Raw genomic sequence first — 22,475 nt, forward strand, 5'->3', positions numbered from 1 at the left:
ACCAGTGCTATTAAGTTTCACACAAGCCCACTGTATAGAGGGCACCTGTTCAACAAACAGATGAGCACATCAATACATATTTGCTGCAGCCTGCAAACTTGCCCCTTCATAAGCTTCACCTGGGTTGCTTGCCAACGTGCAGATTCGGAGCCCTTTCCCCGCAGTTTCTGAATTGGAAGATTGGGGTGGGGGGGGAATCTACATTTTTAAAGATTTTTAACCAATGTGTATACAGAGGTCAGAAGATTGTGAAATGAAAGGAAACGCCTTCCCTCACTCTCATGGGGTCGGGCTGTTTCAGGTAATGCTGTGACCCAGGAGTAAGGCGGGTAGGCGCCCAGGGCGGGTGAAGGAACACAGGAGCGTGGTGCTCTAGACGCTGAAAGGCAGGCAAGCACGCACCAGGTGGGAGTAGGGTCTGGGACCCGGAGAGGGCGTGGCCGCCCTAGGGGGTAGGCGTGGCCATGCCTGTGAGCGAGGGGGCGGGGCCGGAGCCGGGACACAAGAGGGGCGGGATGAGCGCTTAGCCTCGTTCAAGCTCGCCAATCCGCGGGCTCGTAGCAGCCGCGCTCTCCGCCTCCCGCCGCCCGCGGAGAGCGCCGAGTTGCTATTGGTCGGCTACGGCTTCTTCCGGCCGGGGGGCGGGCTCCGCGCGGTGGCGGGAAAGCGGCGCCCCGGCACTTAAGGGACGCTGAGGGGTGGTGGCTTGCTCCGCTATGGACGCGGCCGAGGTGGAGTTTCTGGCGGAGAAGGAGTTGGTGACCATTATCCCGAACTTCAGTCTGGACAAGATCTACCTCATCGGGGTAAGGGTGCGCCGGGCATTTGCCTCAGGAACTGGCGTCTGCGGACGGCGACTCGCCCTGCTCTGCTCCCACGTCTCGGGTGGGAAGCCAGGCGGCGGACTCGGCGCGTCCAGCCCGCGGGCCCTGCGTGGACGGGGTTGGGGCGAGGTTCGGAGCCGGGAGACGTGGGCGGGGGAGCCCCTGGAGGTCGCCCGCGCCTCCCAGGTGTTCCTGGGCGGCCTCCCCGCGGCGCCTCGGGAACCAGGCTCAGGTGGGCCGCCAGGTGCGGCAGCCCCACCGCGCGAGGGCGGACGTGGGCTGCCTCCCGCGCCGCGTGACCACCGGGCGTGCGTTTGTGTCTGGAGGTCTGGGAATGCCTGAGCTCTGCCTCGCCTTACCGGGGTTTGCTTCCTCCGGCAGGGGGACCTGGGGCCCTTTAACCCTGGCCTGCCGGTGCAAGTGCCTCTGTGGCTGGCGATTAACCTGAAGCAAAGACAGAAGTGCCGGCTGCTTCCCCCGGAGTGGATGGATGTGGGTAAGGACGCGGGTGCCCGGGTTCCGCAATGACGCCATGACCCACTGACCAGCTGAAACCAATGGCTCCAGGTTCACGCCTTAGAGTCAGCTGACCGCTGTTACCAGGGCCCTGTCATTTTGGGGTGTGTAAATCGCTTTTAGTTCAGATTTTGTGTTTAAAGCTATTTCACCTTGCTTTAAAATTTAAAAGTATTATAAGGCTTTAAAATAAACATTTTAATTTAAATATATATGTAGTAGAGGCCCGATGCACGAAATTCGTGCAAGAGTAGGTCTTTCCCCGGGCTGCCGTTAGGAAGGTCGCCTGGAAGGACGTCCGGAAGGATGTCCTGTCTAATTAGCATATTATACTTTTATTATTATAGACTGACATGTTGAGCAAAGTTGTTAATCTTACATTATAGAAAATGCATGAAAATAATCCCTACAAGGGAATATTATTCAGCCATATAAAGGAATGTGAATGAACCTTGAAAATCTTATGCTCTCTGAAAAGAACACACAAAGACCCTATTTGTAACATTCCATTTATATGAACTGTCCAGAACAGGCGAATCCACAGAGACAAAATAAATTAGTACTTACCTAGGGATAGGGGTATGGAGGAGATGGAGGGATTGTGGGGGGGTCCTTTTTGGGGCAATGAAAATGTTGCCCAGCTCTGAATATACTAAAAACCATTGAATTGTATACTTTAAGTGGGTAAATTGTGTAGTACGTTAATTATGCCTCAATAAAGTTGTTAGGGAAAAGAAAATAATGCATCGAAGATGCAGGCCGACTTGACCCTGACTTTATCCTTTGCGGCTTTTCCCCATCTCAAAGATGTGAGTGGCTCATTATCGCAAATAATCGTAATTTTATTGGGGTGGTGGTGGTGGTCATAGGCATGCCTGTAGAATTTGAAAAGCCATGCGTGATTTTGATCGCCCCCTCCCCTTGGGAATCACTTGGGGATACCTGCCTCCTAGAAGCAAGGACACGTTCAGCCAAACTCTCACATGCAGTTAAGAAAGACTGGGCATTTCCGCCTCACTCCCTGTCCTAAGGGGTGAGTGGCCCTGGTGGTCCTGAAACATCGTGGAAAACCCCAATTCCTTCTGCTTTGAAGGGCTTTTTTAGTCCCAGCAGGCCTGGCTCTGTTAGGGCTGCATCCCCTGAAAGCTTCTCATTTAACATCAGCTCTGGCAGCTTTGGCCCACGTAAGCCCCAGCCCAAGCTGCTTCCTAGTCCTAGTCCTGGGCCGTATGTGGTGGGAGGAGTGAAACGTTATAGTCGACACTGCCCAGGAACCAACTGCTTTCTGATTCTCCCACCACGTGGTTCCACCTGTTCTTGGACTTCATGTAAATGGTATCATCTAGTATGTCAGTTTTGGTCTCTGACTTCTTATCAGTATAATGTTTTTGAGATTCACCGCTGTTGCATGTGCCATTACATTCTTTTATTGCTGAGTGGTTTTCCATTGTGTGAGTATGCCACAGTATGTTCACCCATTCTGATGGTGGGTAGTTGGGTTACTTCCCATTTTTGGCCATTGTGAATATGGCTGCTATGACTAATCTTGTCCAAGTCTTTTTGTGGATATGTTTTTATTTCTCTTGGGTAAGTAAATACCTAGAGGGGTGGAATTTCAGGGTCATGGACAGACTGTGCTTAGCTTGGTAAGAAACTGCCGGTGCTCCACAGGGGTTGAGCCATTATTATAACCCCACCAGGACTGTCCAAGAGTTTCCAGTGTTCCATACCCTGGCCAACATTGGAATTGCAGGGTTTGAACAGAGGTGTTTCATACTCTGGTTTAGATTTAAAAAAAGAAAAGAGTGAATATTCTGTGCAAAGAATAAGTGTGTGGGGAGAGAGCAGTAGAGGGTTACCCAGGCTAGAGCTGGGAGTGGCTGGAGCAGCTGATTGAGGTGGGCAGGGTGGTTGGAGTTTAGGCATAGTTTGAAGGAAGAATCAGCAGGATTGCTGAAGGACTGGCAGAGGGGTATGAGAGAGAAGAGTTAATTAAAGATTAGCACCAGGGTTGTTGGCTTGAGCTCCGGAAGGAAATGGAGTTGTTTTCTTAGATGGGGAAGACTGCAGGAGCAGTGTGTGGGCTAAAGTGAACCCTAGGAGTGAAGTTTGAACATTTTACACTGGAGGTGCCTGATAGAAATCCACGTGGAAATAATACGGGCAGTGGGGTATTTGAGTCAGGAATTCAGAGGAGGGACTGATCTGGGGATGTGAATTTGTCATTATGAGCACATAGATGGTATTTAAATGAGGCAGGAAGAGATCATATGGGACGTGGGTTTAGGTGAGCCCTGCACCACAGTGTTGAGAGGTCAGGAAGGCCAGAAAGAATTGATGAGATGAGAACTCTGGTGTTCCAGAAGCTAAATTAATACACTCCAAGGGAGAGGATTGATCCTCGTCAGATGTGGAGGCTGAGACATAGCCCTTGGGTTTGGCCCAGTGGAGGATGTGGGCCTTGGTGGACTATGTTGGTGGAGGGGTAGGATAGACACACATCTGAGTGGTTGAGGAGGGGAAGTTAATGCCAATGTCAGACAACTCAAAGTTTTGTGTAAAGGGCATGATAAATGGATTGGTAGCTGGGGAAAGATTTGGTGTCAGGCGAGGGTTTTCTTTTTCTTTTTTTAAAAAATACACATGTTTTTATTGATTTCAAAGAGGAAGGGAGAGGGAAAGAAACACTGATCAGCTGCCTCCTGCATGGCACCTACTAGGGATCGAATCCACAACCCTGGCATGTTCCCCAACTGGGAATCGAACCTGTGACTTCTTGGTGCATGGGATGACACTCAACCAACCGAGTCACACTGGCCAGGGCAGGTTTTCTTTTTTTTAAAATATATTTTATTGATTTTTTACAGAGAGGAAGGGAATGGGATAGAGAGAAACATTGATGTGAGAGAAACATCGATCAGCTGCCTCCTGCACACCCCCCACTAGGGATGTGCCCGCGACCAAGGTACATGCCCCTGACCAGAATCGAACCCGGGACCCCTCAGTCCGCAGGCCGACGCTCTATTCACTGAGCCAAACTGGTTAGGGCAGGTTTTCTTTTTAAGATGGGAGATGTTGCAGCATGTTTGATGGAATGTCACATAGTGAGGAGAAACCATGATCATTCAAGAGTGAGAGACCCATCCTGGAGTGGTGTTCTGTGCAGGTGAGAGGAGGGTCCAGTGCATCCTTGGAAGGCTGGCTCTTGTGTAGGGGGACAGACACAGGGAAGTTAGGAAGATGCGGTGACAGGAGCATGCGGGCACTCAGCAAGGCAGTGGCTGAGAGCTGGGGCAGTGAGATGAGGAAGGAGAGAAGGCATGAAGAGGGTGGGCATGATCAAAAGTGAGAGGGTGAATGGACCAGGGAAGTTTCATAGGATTGCAAGATAATACCAAGGGCCCCTTGGAGATGGGTGGTCAGTCCTTTAAAGTGAGACTCCACAGCATAGTCGTGTCTGTGTGTATCCCTTAGGGCCTACATACAGTGGTTCTCAACCTTCCTAACGCCGCGACCCTTTAATACAGTTCCTCATGTTGTGGTGACCCCCAACCATAAAATTATTTTCGTTGCTACTTCATAACTATAATTTTGCTACTGTTATGAATTGTAATGTAAATATCTATATGCAGGATATATTTTCATTGTTCGCGACCCACAGGTTGAGAACCGTTTAGGTACAGTGGGCAGTTCAGATTTAGGACTGGAGGTTTTCTCAGGCTATTAAGTCAGAGAGAGAAACATTAATGATCAGAATCATTGATTGGCCATCTCCTGCACGCCCTCCACCGGGGACTCAATCCGCAACCCCGGCATGTGCCCTGACTGGTAATTGAAACATGATTCCTGGTTCTTAGGTCGACACTCAACCACTGAGCCACACTGGCAGGGTCCAAAACTGTTTTTAATGTATTTGTCAGTTGATCGAATAGGTAATATAGGCAGTTGGTAAATTTGGTTTTAAAAAAACATTTTGGTTATGGTGATGGTAAAATGTATTTATTTCTAAATTTCAGAAAAGTTGGAGAAGATTAGGGATCATGAACGAATGGAAGAAACTTTTACCCCTATGCCTAGCCCTTACTACATGGAACTGACCAAACTCCTGTTAAATCAGTAAGTAATCTCACTGAGAGCCCACGTGTTCATGGTTCTCATCCCTTAATCCATGCCTTTCCTTTTTTATTTCACTCTCATTACCAAGGTAAGTGGTATTCCTGTCCACTTAGTTCCTCAGGTCAGTAATCTGGGAGTCCATTCACACTGCCTGAAGTCTCTCCCTTCCTCATTTTTCCTTTTCTCCACCCTTCCCTCTCCTAGTAAATCCCTTGGTTCTTTTCATTTTATCTCTTAACTATAGGCCCGGTGCACAAATTCATGCACTGGTGGGTCCCTCGGCATGGCCTGTGGGGATTGGGCCAAAACTGGCTCTCTGACATCCCCCGAATGGTCCTGGATTGCGAGAGGGCGCAGGCCAGGCCAAGGGACCCCACCGGTGCACGATTGGGGCCAGGGAGGGACCACGGGAGGGCTCCAGGGCGTGTCTGGCCTGTCTGGCCCAGTCCTGATCCGCCAGACCCCAGCAGCAAGCTAACCTGGTTGGAGCATCTGCCCCCTGGTGGTCAGTGTGCATCATAGCGATTGATCAAAGAGTCGAGTGAACAGTCGGACACTTAGCATATTAGGCTTTTATTATATAGAATTATCACTTGACATTTGAACCCAGTATGAGCCTCCATCATTTCCAGCAGTAGCCTTTATCTTAACTATAAATATGTTTTATTACTAGAGCTTTACCCCTTTTTATTCTTTGGTTATGTGCATTTGAGTTCTTGCATGTCTGTCACATGAATGGCCAGAGGACTCACATTTGCCTCTGATCCTGAACTATAAGAAAAGCCCACTAGTGGCAGAAATGTGCTGTAGTAAATTGTTTCCCTACATCCAATTCTGGTTCCACATCAGCTCCTAATTCACTCTCCACATTGCAGCCAGAATGGCCCTTTAAAGGTGAAGCTGCCAGCCCTGACCGGTTTGGCTCAGTGGATAGAGCATTGGCCTGTGGACTCAAGGGTCCCAGGTTCAATTCTGGTCAGGGGCATGCACCTTGGTTGCGGGCACATCCCCAGTAGGGGGTGTGCAGGAGGCAGCTGATCGATGTTTCTCTCTCATTGATGTTTCTAGCTCTCTATCCTTCTCCCTTCCTCTCTGTAAAAAATCAATAAAATATATTTTAAAAAAAATAAAGGCGAAGCTGCCATATGATTCCCCTACTCCTTGGAGCCTTTCCAGGGTTTAGTCTAAAGTCCTAATCATGGTGTTCAAAGCACTGCATAGGCTGGTTTTCTTCCTTCTCTCATAACTCTCTTACAGTTCTCCCCGCTGACTCTAAATTCCAGCTCACTTTGACTTCTTTTACTTCTTTATACATACCAAGGTCCTCACCTCAGGGCTTTGCATATACTGTACCCTCTGCTAGTAAGTCCATCTGTTCCCTGCTCCCTCCTTTGGTTTAGACTAACATGTACTCCCTTCCTGTCCTACATGTCATCTTGGCATCTCTGTACACCTCCATAGCATTTGTCAGTTAAAATTTTCTAATCCCTTGTCTGGCTATGCTCTTCCCCTCACCCCCAGTTCTAATGAGCAGGGACTATGTCTTCTGTGTATTAGCACAATGCCTGGTGCTCACATGTTTGTGGAAGGGAGGGAGAGAGGGAATCAGTGGAGGAGGCAGGAAAGTGGGTCATTTTGCTTGGGACATACTTAGAATGTAATTTTCAAAGTGTCCAGCTTTTGATGCCTTTTAATTGATGGATTCAAGAGTAGAACTAGAACAAAACTTGGGGAGCTGTAGAGTAAGCTCTATTTTTGGATGCAAATGAAAATTCAAGGTACATAACACAGACTTGGTCCTTCAGTTCATATGAGGCTGCAGTGCACAGCTTACTAAGCATTAACTAGATAGTGATAATAGGCTTGAGTTCCTGGTTTAGTGGGGGAGAGATGTGACCCTGTTGCCCAGTGGTTACACTGCAGTGTGATAAATGCCGTTCAGAGTATGTTGGGATGCAACCCTAATGCCTGGTGGTATCAGAGAAGGGATCTTGGGCTGGAAAGATCAGTGAAAATCTACTGGGGGAGAAGGCAGAGGTGTGAAAGGACATGGTGTGTTTGGGAAACAGCTGTTGGGACACATGCAGACTGTATGGGGTGGGAGAGCTGAGGCTTTTCTGTTGGAGGGCCCCAGGAGGGTGTTCAGGAAGGAGTGCCACCTATGAATCTGAGAAAGCCTGCTGTGGCAGTGGGGAGAGTGACTCGGAGTGGAGAATCGGGAAGCAGAGGCCCCCGTTCAGTATATTATGTATGCAGTTCTTATTGAAACTCTTGTCTTAGAATTATTTAGAATTCATTTGGCTGAGGGACTTAATTGTACCTTTGTTCTGCAGTTCAAGGAGCTGGGTTCTTTGTTCTTTACTGCTGTTCAGAGCAAAGGATCCAGATGTTTGGGCTTTAAGTAAAATCCACTACATAAACTTTCTACCACTGATTATCCATCTACTAATCTTGAGCTAATTTTAGCATTTGAAGAGGTCATTTCCAGCTTATCCTAGAATGCCTGGTGATGATGATGTGAGCTTCTGCTTTTATCTTCTAGTTTGTCTTTTCCTTCAAAGATTAGTTTAAAAAATCTCACACAGGAAGACTGACCATCTCTCTCTGACTCCAATTCAAACTTTTACCCAGAATTCCTTATGTAAAATGTGCTCAGGTTATGCTAATTTGCAATTTCTTCTGTGATTTTTGTAAATGTATTTTTGTTTTCTCTGTAGAGTAGGCCAATGTCTACTTTTCAGGACTTTTGCGAGGATAGAAATATTGTGTAGTGCTGAGCACATGGCAGGCATAGAGCTGCTGTCTTTGCCTGGTGGGTTGTAAGCCCTTGGGTAACCGATGAGGTATGAGCAATAGAAGTCATGACCTCTGAACCAGCCTTGAAACAAATTCATTCTAGATGGAAATTCTATAGCACAGAGCACTCAATTATCCTGAGACACAGGATGTCCAACGTAGAGCTTATTCTCTTATTTATTATTTTACGGAACAGAAGTCCTTGTGCCACTGCCCGCCAGGGGACAGGTTACATGAGCATAACTGTGGATCATGGCTGAATTTTCTTGGCACCAAGCTTAACTGCTAGAAATCCTTACATTTTAAAATTGAAAATAAAGCAAAACAAAATCTGAGTCTAGGACAGTGTGTATATTTTACCTGAATCCAAGCAACCTTTTTCTTTTTAAAGCCACTTTTAGCTGGATATTGCTTTAGTTTACTGAGTGCTTCCTTATGCAATTTGTTTCCTTTAGTGCTTCAGACAACATTCCAAAAGCAGATGAGATCCGCACCCTGATCAAGGATGTGTGGGACACTCGCATAGCCAAGCTCCGGGTGTCTGCTGACAGCTTTGTGAGGCAGCAGGAGGCACATGCGAAGGTAGGTGTGCTGCTGAGGGATTTCCTGCAGCGTTCTGCCTGCTTAGGCTATCACAAGCAGAATTACTGGCTGTGCTTTTAAAAATTATTGGTTTCTTATTTTTGTTCAGTAGATTTTTTACTTTTTCTCAATCAAACTTCTCAACCAACCCTGTTTTCTCTTGTTTTAGCTGGATAATTTGACCTTGATGGAGATCAACACCAGCGGGGCATTCCTCACACAAGCTCTCAATCACATGTACAAACTCCGTACAAACCTGCAACCTTCTGAAAGTGCCCAGTCTCAGGACTTCTAGAGAATGACCTTTGATTTGTAAAGGCCTTGTGTCTGCTGGCATGAGGCTTCCCGGGTAATGTGTGAGTGCTCAGGACATGACAGAGGTACTCAGTGCTGGGTTTCTAGAACCATTTGAATGTAAGAAAAACGTGCAATGAAGCAAGGAATGGATTCATAACATTGTTGGAAAGCAACAGGTTATGCTTAGTTCTTAAGATATTCATTAATTCCACATCTGTCTCTAGAGGCCAACTGCTCCTTTATGGAGGAAAGAAAAAGCTTCAGCAAACAAGCCATTCTCCCTAGCACGGTCTCAGGTCTCCTGCACGGAACTGTTACGTGTGGGTGAGTGTTCAGTGATGTTCATGTTGCTTTGAAAAATCAGAGATACAAATGGTGATGTGGCCCTAGGACTTTGTTGTTTTGATATGGATCTTTTTGGCTGAATTTAAATCTAGAGATTGCTCACATAGAGGAGGATGGCAGATGGTGGCTTGTGATGCCGACTGGGGTTGATCTCAGCCAGGGGTGGGAAACCTTTTTTCTGCCAAGGGCCGTTTGAATATTTATAACATCATCTGCAGGCCATACAAAATTATCAACTTAAAAATCAGCCTGCTATATTTGGTCAAACATTTTAATTAACACCCCTAATGCCTTGGTAGGGCCAGACCAAATGATTTTGAGTGCCTTATAAGGCCCACAGGCTAGATGTTCCCCACCCCTGATACAGAATAAAGATGGCATCAACCCAATCTGTTGGGTTTATTTTTTCCTGCTTAAGCCATGTGGCTAAAATGATAATGATAGACCAAACTGAGGTGTGTAGCAGGTTGTAAACTTCAAACACTCTGGTTGTCTCTTGTTATCTTTGCTACTTCTGGTTACAGTTTAAAGGGTTGCTTTTAAAACTAACCATGTTATTTGAGTATGTGAGTGAAGCACAGTGCTAAGAAAAGTTGGACCTATAACACTGCTCTTGATGGGTTTTAGGGTAAGATGGTCATAGGTAGCAGTGGCTCAAAGAAGGGTAAATTCTAAGAGAAAAAAATTCAAATATAGCGTTTTGGAATTGCTAAATTGCTCATAGAAATTTTATTGCCCTGAAAGGGGAAAAGATTGTCTAGAGCAGCAATTTTCAACCCTTTTCATTTCATGGCACACATAAACACATAATTACTAAAATTCTACGGCACACCAAAAAAAAAACTATCTTTTGCCAATCTGACCAAAAAGAATAGGTGTAATTTTGATTCATTCACACTGTTGACAGCTATTGTGTTGGCTACTGCCATTTTTTATTTGACAATCTAAGGGAAAAGAGGTCAGTGCCCCTGACTAAATAGTCAGGTATTCCATGTTTAAAAAAATGCTTGTGGCACACTGGTTGAAAATCGCTGGTCTAGAATCATACAGTGAGTGGCAGTTTCTGTAACCTGGTGGTTTTCGACTGTCACATGCTATCTCAAGGGCTTTTTGAAGAGTGTATGTGATCAGCTGAGCCTGGAAGAGACCTGCTGGTATCTGCTCTTCAGTGTTTAAAGTCCAAACTTACTTCAGGTTTCTCCATTCCACTTGCTATCCATCTAGATGTCCCTCCAACAAGCAGCTGATGGTTGTTTGAACACTGAAGGGCCAGGCACAGAGGGATTAGGATACAGAAGACTTGTTTTTATCAGTTAAGGTGACTGTTAAGAGCAGTGGTTGACAACCGGTGGTCTGTGAGGTCTGGAAGGTTGGCAACGCTGGCTTAGAGGACCGCTTTCATATGACAGGACTTGCCTTTTCTTGTCACTTTTACTCGGAGTCCTTCAGATTTTAATCCGGGGAATCTTCTTGAATGAAGCCACCTTATTGTGAAGGGTCAGGAATCCTGTGTAGCTCAGATCAGCCCCTAATACCTTTCTCCTAAAACCTGACTGAGGTACATTGGATCTGTCTTCACATTTTACCTGTAAAGCTGTATAGTTGTTGAGCATTAAAAAAAAAAAAAAATTTGGTCTCTTTTTATTATAGCATAAAAAAGATTTTCCTCTTAACATGATTTAGGAAGATTTTATTTTTTTTGGATGTTGTCAGAAATTACAGCAATATATTCATAAATACCTAATTACTACATTCAACAAATAATATTACAATACAATTAATTCAAACAAGTACACTTAGAACAGGTTTAATTTCACAGCATCTAAACTGCCCCCAGAGTGACCGAGGCACTGTTCCTCCTCCCTCCCATGTACTGGTTTACTGTTCTAGCAATTAAACACAGGGTACATACAAAGTAACACAACCAATTAGCATGGTCTTCCTCAGGTCTAGGCAGAGTTAAGGAGTTTAAGTTAAGTGCTGGATCAAAAGTTGGGGACAGGCTACTGCAAGTAGTAAGAAAGTCAATAGCTTGGTTACTTGAAAGAGTATAGGGATTGCTGCTAAATGGCTAATATACACTTATTTAAGAGTAACAGAATCGGCTTGTGCTGATCATCTCCATCTTGTGGTGGATCCTTGGAATTTTCTACACTTTAAAAAACACATGGCTCAGAGGGAAAGGGAGTATCTTGATGTAATTTTTGAGATTAGGCAGCCTTTAGGAAATACCGTTCCATGTACAAACATAAGATTTCTTGTGTTATAATTCTTCACTGCTGAATATTCTTTGAATTTCCTTAAGGGTATTATCTAATAGAATGTTAAGGCCAACTTAGTGTTTTATTTCCTTTAGAATGTAGACTAAACTGTTGAAAACCCTACCTTGGCCATTTATCTTAGACAATGGATTATATCATGAAATGTTTTCATTGTCAGTTTGGCTCTGATTATATGAAACAGAGAACCAATGCATTTTCAAATGATCAGGTGTGTAGATCCAAGTTTTGAGGAACGTTCTGGTTTGTCCCTAAATATTTGATTAAATGCGAAGCTGGGGATTCGGCTTTGGAAGGTGTCCCTCACAAGTTTAACAAAACAGCCGTCTCCTGCCGGTGCTGTAGGAAGCACATGAGGCCGTGGAGGACTGACACAGGTTGCAAAATCAATTCTAGAGCAAATTCGGTGTTCTTCTGAGCTGTGTCTTTTAAATTCAGTGTGAAATAGCTGAACAAAATCTTCAGAGAGCGCATATTTGCCCATTTTTAAGCCCAAACTGAAAAGAAAAATTAGATGAGATGAAAATGTGTTTTAAGATTTTAGAACTAATTATTGGATGGAAAAACCATTATTGGGTACTATGTCTTAGTGGTGCATTTGTTTTCAAAAGACACTTTACCTTTTTCTTAGTTTATTATGCTGCCTTTTCTGGTGTATATTTATATTCTCTGATTGTCATATTACTTCTTAAGCCCAAGAATATTCAGAGATCTCTAGAGATGGGTGGGAGTTTGGTGTGGCGGAGTGACAGAGAAGCTCAAGTGCAGGGTGATAGTGGCGTTTTCAATGGGAAGAAGGAAAAGCAGTTGTTACTAGCTCAGGGACGTCCTCCCTGACAACTAAACAAACCCCACCAAGGGAGCTCCCCTGGGCTGGAGGAGGAATGGGGCTCTGCTTTTCTTTCCCATCAAGTTATTAGATCTACATTTTTTTTCTAAGCCAAGGCCATTACCAAAGCTGATCAGCAAAATTACTAGTACTCAGACATTCTGTGATGGCGAAGGAGGACTGGGAGTGAAGTGCTAAGATGTAGCTCTTAAGCTTTCAGACCAGAAGCAGCAAGCAGATTTTAAAGAGAGAAATTCAGTGACATTTTGCCCTGATTGTTGGCAATAGAGTTCCCTCTAAACACCTGTCCCCACCTGTGGAACATGTTGATCTCTCAATGTCTTTGCAGGGGAGGCCACAGAACAGCCCTTAGATCTCGTCAAATCGTTTCTGTGGAGAGGAAGGCGCTTGTTGACTGCTGATAATACTGGCGGCACTTTTTGTCTGAGTTTGCTAATAACTGGAAGATTCTTGGCAGACATACAAAGCAAACTGTGTGGGAACAGATAAAGCGACACAATGCCATCTGCCAGCAAGCTGTTCTGCACAGCTAAGGTCTGGGGCTGAGGGTGCGGCCACTGATCACAGTGAGTAGCCTTCATGAAGGTCAGCCAGCCCTTCCCCTGGGTAAAGGGGAGGCGTGATCACACTCAGACCTCCTCTCATCCCCTCTCCCCTGGCAGACCAACCACTGGCTGCTTTAGCCTCTGGTTCAAGCCCATTCAGGCAAGAGATACTTGCTTGATCTAGATTAAACCCTGCCTGAATGAGCAGTTAACTGGGACAAGAAGGAAAAATTTCCCCATTGCTTTGCACTGATCTGATTATCTGTTTCTAGCTGCTCCTGTGCTTGTCACAGTCAGTTCAAAAGGAGGAGAAGTTCAGCTCAGACATAGTTTATCCTTTATCCTACTTTTAGGCTTTTACAAAGCTTTGCATCTAAATAAAGCCTCTAGAGTTTCTACTTTGCACCTGTTCTCAGACTGCTGTAAGACACCTTAGAATTCTATCACAAACTGCTCACTTCCTGAAAGGTTCTTTTGCAAAAAGCCCCATGTCTGTAGGTGCATGCATAGGTGCACACCCAGTATGTCTTGTTCACCATAGACTAGTCCCTCCTCACTGATAGCAACTAGGTATAACTGCTATTTGCTGTCCAGAGCTGGGGGGAGGGGGTAGAGAAGGAGGTAAGAAGTAACGCATGGCTTTCTACATCATTTTCTGGTGCAACTCAAAAATGAAGTGATCGCATAGGCGCCAGTGGTAAGCTCTTTTACTTTTCTTCTTCTTTAATTTTTAAAAACACTTCAATATTTAATGTCCTGACCAGCAGCAGTACAAACACTAAAAGCAAGTTTGTTGTTGTTTCTTTTTTTTTTGCCCAGAAAAAAAACACAAAACACAAACCCCAAAACAGGAAAACAAACAAAAATCCCCCAAAACCACATATTAAAAATGGCAGGCCTTTTATAACAATAATTAAAGTAATAAAAACATACAAAACTTTGTTTTTTAATATATATACACAGTACAAGGCTGAAGCACCTTTGACTTTTCTCTCAAAATTTGTTTGTATGAAAACACCCCCCACTGCAGCAACAATTTGGTGGGTGTGCATATATGTATACATAGAGCTCTGTACACTCCCCCCCACCCCACGGAGTAATAAAAAAGGTACCTTCAGTTTGTCAATTTGCTTTATCTTTAGGTGAGAGCTTTTCCAGGGAAAAGCCTGCTATTGGTGAGACTTTTAGTACTGTTGCTTTGAAGAAAATTTTGCAGAAAAGTAACCAAAACAAATAAGCCCTTCACTTAAAATGCACCCCACCTTCATTCAGCTGAAGCAGGTCTCAGTCCTGGGGAGGCATGAGACCGACCCTCTGCTGCAGCAAAAGCAAACTTGGGTCTTCAGGCATAGTAATATGGCAACACAAGAAATAGAACACAAGCAGTTTGATCCAATCTTATGCACCCAGGGGCTATAAATGATAAAAGTTTTAGTGTTGGTAACGGAGCCTTCATTTTCAGATTTTAAAACGGTGACATGGGGAAAGAAAGAATAAAATTGCCTTTTAAAAAAATATATGGGCGATGTCCTACATCGGTTGCTCGCTGAATTACAAAGGTGATTCAGTTGCATTGAAGTCAAGGTGAGTTCGTTCTTTTTCTGGAGTCTGGAATCCTTTGCTTCATGCATGGCACATTCTTTATTATTTTTTTTTAAGCTTCAAACCTCCCAGTGAAAAATATTAAATATTCAAGGTAATAAAATAGATAATATTTCTATACTATAGGTTCGGCCTAGTGCAAGGGAAACCGTCACCTAGGATATCCCTTAAAGTAACCCCTAGGCCAATGCAATGCAGGCAATGCAAGGCACTTCCGGAAGTGATCCAGTTCCGCCTGGATTCGCTCCCTTTCTGAGACAATCTTCTGTTTCTGGCTCCTCAATTCCTGCAGAGAGAGATTTGCATTAAACAAACTGGTTTCACGGAACTGTATGTGATGCAGAAACGTGCTGGAGGCCACTTTGAAAACCTCCTTCCAGTTCAGTGTTCTGACAGCGCCTCTGGGGGCAGGCTGAACTGGTTCTTCCTAAGTCTTGGGTTCTCACAATACCTGCTCTCATGGAACCAGTGTCCACTGTTGTCTCAGCTTCAACCCTGAGCTTTAAAAATTAAAACCTTTACTGCGTAGGAGTGGCCAAGATGTGCAGACCTGATCTGAGATAAGCCCCACGTCCCCACTGGGAGGAAGCCCTTGGGGCTTGCCACATGTCATAGTTGGACGACCTGTTGGGCCAGGCTGCAAAGAGGAAGGAGGTGGTTTGTTTTCCTTAATAACTTTACTCCAGTAAAATCCTTCTTCCTTTTTCCTTAGCAAATCACAGCAGGGGAGACTGACAAAGGCAATAAATAATTCCCCAAAAGGAATATTGCATCTTCATTCTTCCAGGATCAATATTCTGCAAATTAGTGATGCCTCCCTCCTTGGCTAGGGTAATCAACTGAGCCTTGAACGTCTTCCCTAGGACTATAAGCTTTAAACTCTTAAGAGCAGGACTGTCCCTCAAAACTTGTCTGTATGGCTAATCTTGAACCCAAAGGTTAAACACAAGAAGCACAGTGTGTTTTAAGAAAACCTCCTCTGGAGCTGATTTTCATTCCTTTTCCCGTGTGTGGCAACCCAAGACTCACCGCCATGCTGTGGGAGAGCTGTTCTGCTGTGAGACTGAGGCTGTAGTGCTGGGCCTCCAGCCGTCTGTACTGCGTCTGCAACACCTGCCGCTCCAGATTTTGCTCTGAAAAGACAAGCGCTGTTGATGTATTTTCTGTGTACAGGGATCACAGACTCTGCGATTGTTTTCCCTCTCATGCAGCCAGCATAGTACTCTCCTTGGGACCATAAGGCTCCAAGTTCTTGGTATCACGCTGGTAAATATGTCAGTGTTACTAAATTAAATCCAGCCCAGTGGAATCAAAGGATCAAGCATCGAAAGGCAATTTAAGGGATACAGATTAAGAAATTAAGGGTAAATTTATGGCCTTAAGATACATTTTTCAAAAAGAAAGATAAAAAATATTGGCGTTAGCCTTGGAAGTTTTTAAGCTGGTAGAAACGGCCAGAATAAACCTAGAAATTCAAAGTGGAGTTCGAATTAGTAAAATGAAATCTGCTCTTGCGAAACATTCCAGGCCTGCTTTTAACAGAAGAGTGACTTCAAACTTGCAAGGGTAAATCCCTGCATCACACAAAGTATTTCCAAGAATAAAAACCATGGAAGGCTGCCAGACTAATTTTATAGAAACTAGAACAGTTTTAGCAAAATAAATACAATAAAATTAGCACCTAATACCACTTCAGTAGATTCAAAACCTTAAAAGAAGTAACAAGTTAAATTCAGCAAGGAGGAAATGACATTAGAAAACAAAAGTAGGGTCATCATCTCAATGGGTACAGAAACTGCATTAGTTAAACCTTTGACGATCATATACCATAAGCTTAGCAGCAAATGAGATGCTTAATGGACCACTTCTAAAGTTTCACAAGACAAGAGCCCAGTTAGTGTGCCTCTAATTCAATGGCTTAGAGGTTCTAGGAAATGCAATATGAGAAAAAGTTAAACACTCAAAAGGAAAGAACTAAACCTGCAAAAGGTCTGATTACCTAAGGAAGAAGGGCTAACAAAAATTAAAAACCCACAATATCAAAGTGGTAACTAAATCTAATAAAAGTAAACTACTCATGGAGAAAAGTCAGCAAAATTTATTTAGTATAATTTATCCTATTCATAAGTGGAATGATATCACTATTAAAGATGTCAATTCTTCCCAAATCTGTGAATTCAATTGGGTGGAACAAATAAGGTGATCCTAAAATTCACCGGGGAAAGCCAAGGGCCAAGAACAGCTGAGCTGTTAGAGAACAAGTCAGGGTGAGTTACTCCTAACAAAAGAGCGCTGCAAAGATATGGTATGACACAGGGACGGGCCAGGACCCCAACGGGTGGAGCAGAACAGCACCAGAGAGACCTGGGCACAGGTGAGGATGCTGCATGATGGGCATGCCCAGAGGGAAGAGGCATCCTGGAAACCACCAGGATAATTGGTTGTCCGGGCGGGAAAGATGAGGTTATATTTCTACCTTATTTCTTACACAGAAATGAATTCTAGGCACAAGAGAAGCAGAACGTGAATACTTTTAGAAGGAAATGCAGAATATGTCCTTGGAGGTAGGGAAGGAATTCCCAAACAAGTCAACAAACATCAACCCAGAAAAAGTGGATACACCTCACGCCATTGAAGTAAATAATAATGCTATACATTGCTTCTGGATACATACGTATGTACTTAAGAGCAACAGGTAAGAAGTGATGGACAAATTCAAATAAAGGATTCCATTTGAAGGAGGAAAGGGAATGAACAGTAGGAATTGATACTCTGGTTGTCCCTTTGTTAGTCTGTCTCTGACTTTTCAAAGTATTTGAAATGATTATGCTATTCATAATCAAATGTTTGTATTTACAATATAGTAATACTTGATAAAACTTGTGTGATATGGAAATGAATTAATTAGGAGGTGGCAGCCTGGGTTTTGCATTTCTCAACTCATGTCAAACTGACAGCACTGTCACTGCAGTGAGGATTCAACAGAGTGCAGAGGGGCGGGGCTCACCATGTCAGCGGGACAGAGACCAGCTCAGAGTGCCTGTCAGTGCTCTGCTCCTCGTCCTTCCTGGGAGTCCACCTGCCTGTTTCACTGGAGGGAAAGGCTGGGCTCCTCCACTTCACCTGCATCAAGTTCACAGCACACAGTCTCTAACTAAGCTGGAAGGGGCCTTTGCAGGCATCTCAAGGAAAATGAGGTGCAGAGAAGGGCGGTTGTGTGCTGGAAGCAATGCCAGAGCTCCACCAGCGTGCAAGCCTGTGACCCCCGCACCCGGTACATGAGACCAGTGTGGGAGGGGTGTGCCCACAGGATGTGTTCCACCAGGCAGGGGTGGAGTGTGCACCCACAGTTGAGAATAAAACATTCTGGTGGCTGATGGGCTTGCCTCCCTGCACAAAAAGGACTGGCCTGAGAGGGAAAGTGCCGCCAGCATTGAGACACTTCGAATGCAAGGCAGGCTCACACAGGGATCAGGCCTGGCTATTTGGAGCGCAACTAAATTAATGAGCTTTGCATTTTCCAGGACCCTTGTACGTAGCTCTGGTGAGAATGGTCTCAAGTTTGTCCATGAGGAATTACCACTCTAAGTAAGCCTGGGCACCTACAGAAACCTGAGGAACAGTTCTTAAAATGGCAAAATGGAGGAAAATTCACCTTCTAGTATTAGCATCTAGTGCCCCAGAAAATCTGCCAGTACTGTCTCTTACAAACTGTCCCTAATGCTGGCAGTGAAGTCCTGCACTGACTGGTCTATTAAGCTTTCACTGACTTTCTTTACTGGGCCCTCATTCTGCTCCTCCCTCCCCTTTGTACCTTCTATATGTTCCTGGTAAGCTTCAAAAATTGCCTCAATCCCTTGCCACTTGCGCCTGGGGGGTTCCTCATCATCCTCTTCTCCATCCTCCTCCTCTTCCTCCTCTTCTGAGTCCTGGTCCGTCTCCTGTGTGAGGGGGCTCTTCCTCACGGCCGGGGGCTCCTGCTGCCCGTTGTGCTGGGGCAGAGGGAGCCGGCTTGAGGACTGCAGCTCAGGAATGTTGTAGTGGATGGACGTGTCAACTTTGTGGTTCTGCTCTGCAGACAGCACGGCTACATTCCCTGGGGAGGAGAAAGAGTGAAAATGAAATGCAGCAAACCCTGTTCTCCAATCATCAGTGACTCCCACCAAAATTTGGGAGAGTGAATATGGGGGCTCACATGAGGGGTTAGCACAACCATTAGATCACGAAGTGCTCACCAGGCCCACTGAGTCTAGTGTTAAAGGATGGGGAGATTTCCAGCTGAGTCTGTATGGGGACACTGGGAAAACCCTCAACTGTAGGACACGTGGACCCTATTTTTGCCAGAAAGGCACCCTGCCTGGCCTTACTAAAAGAAGTGCCTCTACTAAACTCAGGTGGCATCACGTTACGTTTTCTCCAAGTGTGGTCCCCGCCCGGCAGCATCACTTGAGCACCAGCTGGAAGTGGGGACTCTCGGGCCCCACCCAGACCTGCTGAGGCGGAATCTGCCTTTGACGACCTCCCCAGGTGCCTCCTGCACACTGACCTGCCAGAGGGGCGCACCCAGGGCGGGCAGCCGCCTTACCTTTGTGCTTCTGGAGGGCCTTCTGGGTGGACTGCAGCACGGACTCGTGGAACTGATGTGCAAACTCCTCTGCCATGAAGGGCTCCCACGACTTGCTCTTCCCGTTCACGCTGTGGGACAGGGGCACGGGAATGTCCTTGGGGGCGGGGCCCCTGATGTAATGCATCATGCTCAGGTTCTTCTTGCCCCCAGGGGCCTCATTCAGCCTGGCCTTCTCGCTGCTGGCAGGAGTCAGCTCCTGGACTCGAGACAGTTCCTGTGGCCGGAGCTGCTCCAGTCTCCCAGGCTCTGTGACCTTTGGGACGTCAGACAGGGAAGCAGCAATACCCACCGGCTTTTCCATATCCAGAGAGGCTGGCTGCGTGGCTGGTTCTTTTAGAGACAGAAAGCGAGGAAAATATTAAGAGCTGCAAGAGACCAGACGGGCCCTGACCTCTATGGCTTACACTTAACAAGACCTAATACAAAGGACCAAGACTCAGGGAGCCGTTTAATTAAATGTCAGTGCACAGGTGTGGCCTGAGGACAGGGTGTGGTAGCAGCAAGTCCATCCTTGGAAGGTGCCCCAGGAAGGCATCTGGGGAGAAAAGGAATCTGAAGGAAGAAGCGAGTCACTTCAGGTCATCCAAAAGGCAAGAAGTTATGTAGCCCGACCCGACAAGAAAGACTGCGTTAGGAGTTAAGGACAGGGCTGGATAATAAAGATCTGCTCCACTCAGCAGCACCGCAATGTGCAATCAAAGCCATAAGAGGGAAGGTGTGAAAGCAGATGCTGGAAAGGCCTGGAAGGCAGAATGAGCAAGACAGACGCAGGAGAGTGCCAAGGAAGGGCAGACAGCAGCAGCAGAGCCGAAGCAGAGGTGCCGAGACCTGGGACACAGGGCTTCGGTGGCCTGGGCCACCCCTGGACTGACGGACGGTGGCTACAACTACACTGACCGCCAGAAGCCTGGACCCTCCCCTTCATTCTCTGAGCCCTGACTTCAGCTCTCATGTTCTGGCCGAGGAGATCCTTCGCCATCATGGAGGAAGCTTGTATGAGACAGAGAGGGAGAAGCGCACTCTGTCTCCAGGAGGAAAGATTCGTGATGAAGACCTTGAGCAGTCGCTTCTGACCCTGGGCAGCCCACAGGACGGTCCTGGGCAGTGGCGGATGGGCCTTCCCGCCCTGGGCCTTACCGCTCAGGGAGACAGCAGGACTGTCCCTCGGAGAGTTTCTGAGAGAGTCTGCCACTGCCGCTGACAGTGCCTTCTGCTTCATGGCATGGAGCATTTCGACAAGTTTCTCTTTGTCTATGAGAAAAGCAGCCTGAGATTAACAAGACAGTTGCATTATTTCTGAGAGGGAAGGGGGGCAGGATTCTAGCCCAGGCTGCGACTGGCAGGTGCAAGTCCTTTAACCAAGAAAAAACACAAAGCTGGCACCACTGGGACAGGTGGTGTTTAAAGGAAGAAACCTTGGTGTCAGAGTGAGCCCAGATGCCTCTCAGCTTTTCCTGCGTAACATTTCAGAGGTATTCCAAAAATAGCTGTGTGTGGTGATGACAGCTATGCGACATAATGGGGAGCTGTGATCTCCCACGGTAACTTCCGAGGATGCATTCTTATTTAAAAGACAAAAATGTTGGCCCCAACACAAGGAAGCAACCCCTGGAAGCGCAGGCTGCTCTCCAGCGCGTTCTCTTCCCCCTCCTCCTCCTGGCATCAATTCCCACGACGGCTGCCCCTCATGGAAAAGGAAGACTCCTGTGATGTTCGATGCCACGAATTCCTGTTGCAGTGGCACTTCTTGGTGAGACTTAAAAGGTTTCCTCTAGAATAAGTCAAGGAAAAAGACACTTTCCATGACAGAACTGTGCACGTTCCCAGAGACTTGTGCTGCTCATCACATGTCCCTGCCCCTTCGAGGTGAAAGTGAGAATTCCAGCTTGTTGGTTAAAGACAAAAAGTAAATGCTACACCCCAACAGCAAAGTAAGTAGAAGCAACTAAATGACCAATACACTTTTGCTTTCTTTTTGACTTCCTTCCAGAGAGAGGTGACAGGTATCAGCAAGGGGGACGTGGAAGTGCGCAAACGAGCACCCCAGGCAGGCCAAGTTCTCACGTCAACCAATATCCCGGCACTAAGCGAGCGTGTGGGGGCAGATCAAGGAAGGGGACATCCCCAGAAAGCGTTCACGCCACACCATGTCTTCCACATCACGTGTTCCAGCCCCAAGCGTCAGTCCCAACAGGGCCAGCACCTTTCAGGGCAAGCTGCCCACTCACAATGCGCGTTGGCTCTGCTGGCGGCCACAGGCCACCCAAGCCTCCTGCCATCAGAGACGAAGCCCAGTGGCCATGCCAGTGGCCCAGCAAGAGGAAGCGCCCGGCCATGAGCCTGGAGTGCTCTGCCACAGGAGGAAGCACTGTGCCTTGTACCAACAGGGTCGCTAAACCTGCCTTCTCAAGTGATAAGTGACAAGAGCAGCTTCACATACAGAACAAACTACTCGCAAGTTTCTCTTCCACTCCAGATGAAATGGAAAAACGGGCTTCGAGTGGGACAATTTGAGTTCAGATGGAAGAAGGCAGAGATAGTGGGGCCGGTCTGCTTGCTGCTTCCTTGGGGAGCCCAAAGGCAGTAAGAGCGCCTCGGGCCAAAGTGTTTTCAGGTTCTGCCTGGAATGTGGGTCCTGGACATCCCCAGGAGCCTATGAACCCCACCTGCTTCTCCAGAAGCTCCTAGTGAGCCCCAACCCCAAAAGGCCCAGGCAAGGCCCTACCTTTCCTCTTCTCGGCACTGATGTGGGTCAAGTTGAAGATGGTCAGGAACTTCTTCTTCTCTTCGAAGTTGGGGCTGTTGTTCATCTCATCGGGACTATAGCGGGTGAACAGGGCCAGTCTCGGTGAAGGTGTCTGCCGCTTGTTCTGAATCGTCGGGGGCGATGGGCTTCTCTCTCTCAGCATCCGCCGCCGCTTCCTCCGCTTCTGGGTCAGCAGTTCCTCCTTCTGCTGTTGGGTGGTCAAGCCAAAAAGTTGCAAAAACTCTAGCTTCTAGATTGGGAAAGAAAACAAATGAGTTTGAAACCACCAGCAGTGGTGTGACTGCACTGTCCCAGGGGTCCCTCCTGGGGTCCTCCAAGCCCATGTACCA

The 22,475-nt window shown here is 46.4% G+C and overlaps 2 protein-coding genes across 6 annotated transcripts in view; one reads left to right on the forward strand and one right to left on the reverse strand.

Annotated features, from left to right (window-relative positions):
• Window positions 1-662: 662 nt before the first annotated feature.
• GINS2 (GINS complex subunit 2) lies at window positions 663-11,102 on the forward strand. The gene is made up of 5 exons (XM_006087009.3): window positions 663-806; window positions 1,206-1,320; window positions 5,357-5,456; window positions 8,708-8,834; window positions 9,004-11,102. The coding sequence occupies exons 1-5, from the start codon at window positions 717-719 to the stop codon at window positions 9,127-9,129; spliced, it is 558 nt and encodes a 185-aa protein (XP_006087071.1). The 5' UTR covers window positions 663-716; the 3' UTR covers window positions 9,130-11,102.
• Window positions 11,103-11,151: 49 nt separating this feature from the next.
• The window catches only part of GSE1 (Gse1 coiled-coil protein), a 416,692-nt gene continuing 405,368 nt past the window's right edge, over window positions 11,152-22,475 (reverse strand). For 2 of the 5 annotated variants that reach the window (XM_006087012.3, XM_023752558.1), the window contains 6 exons: window positions 22,105-22,375; window positions 20,517-20,630; window positions 19,338-19,709; window positions 18,567-18,848; window positions 15,782-15,885; window positions 11,152-15,038 (listed from right to left, as the gene is read on the reverse strand). In XM_006087012.3, coding sequence (XP_006087074.1) covers window positions 14,904-15,038; window positions 15,782-15,885; window positions 18,567-18,848; window positions 19,338-19,709; window positions 20,517-20,630; window positions 22,105-22,375 — 1,278 coding nt within the window. In that variant the 3' untranslated portion in view covers window positions 11,152-14,903. Of the gene's footprint in view, window positions 15,039-15,781; window positions 15,886-17,676; window positions 17,876-18,566; window positions 18,851-19,337; window positions 19,710-20,516; window positions 20,631-22,104; window positions 22,376-22,475 lie in introns of those variants that run through there. The other 3 variants (XM_023752559.1, XM_023752560.1, XM_023752561.1) reach the window with 3 other exon arrangements.

This window comes from Myotis lucifugus, unplaced genomic scaffold (assembly GCF_000147115.1).
Source record: "Myotis lucifugus unplaced genomic scaffold, Myoluc2.0 scaffold_35, whole genome shotgun sequence".
NCBI lineage: Eukaryota > Metazoa > Chordata > Mammalia > Chiroptera > Vespertilionidae > Myotis > Myotis lucifugus.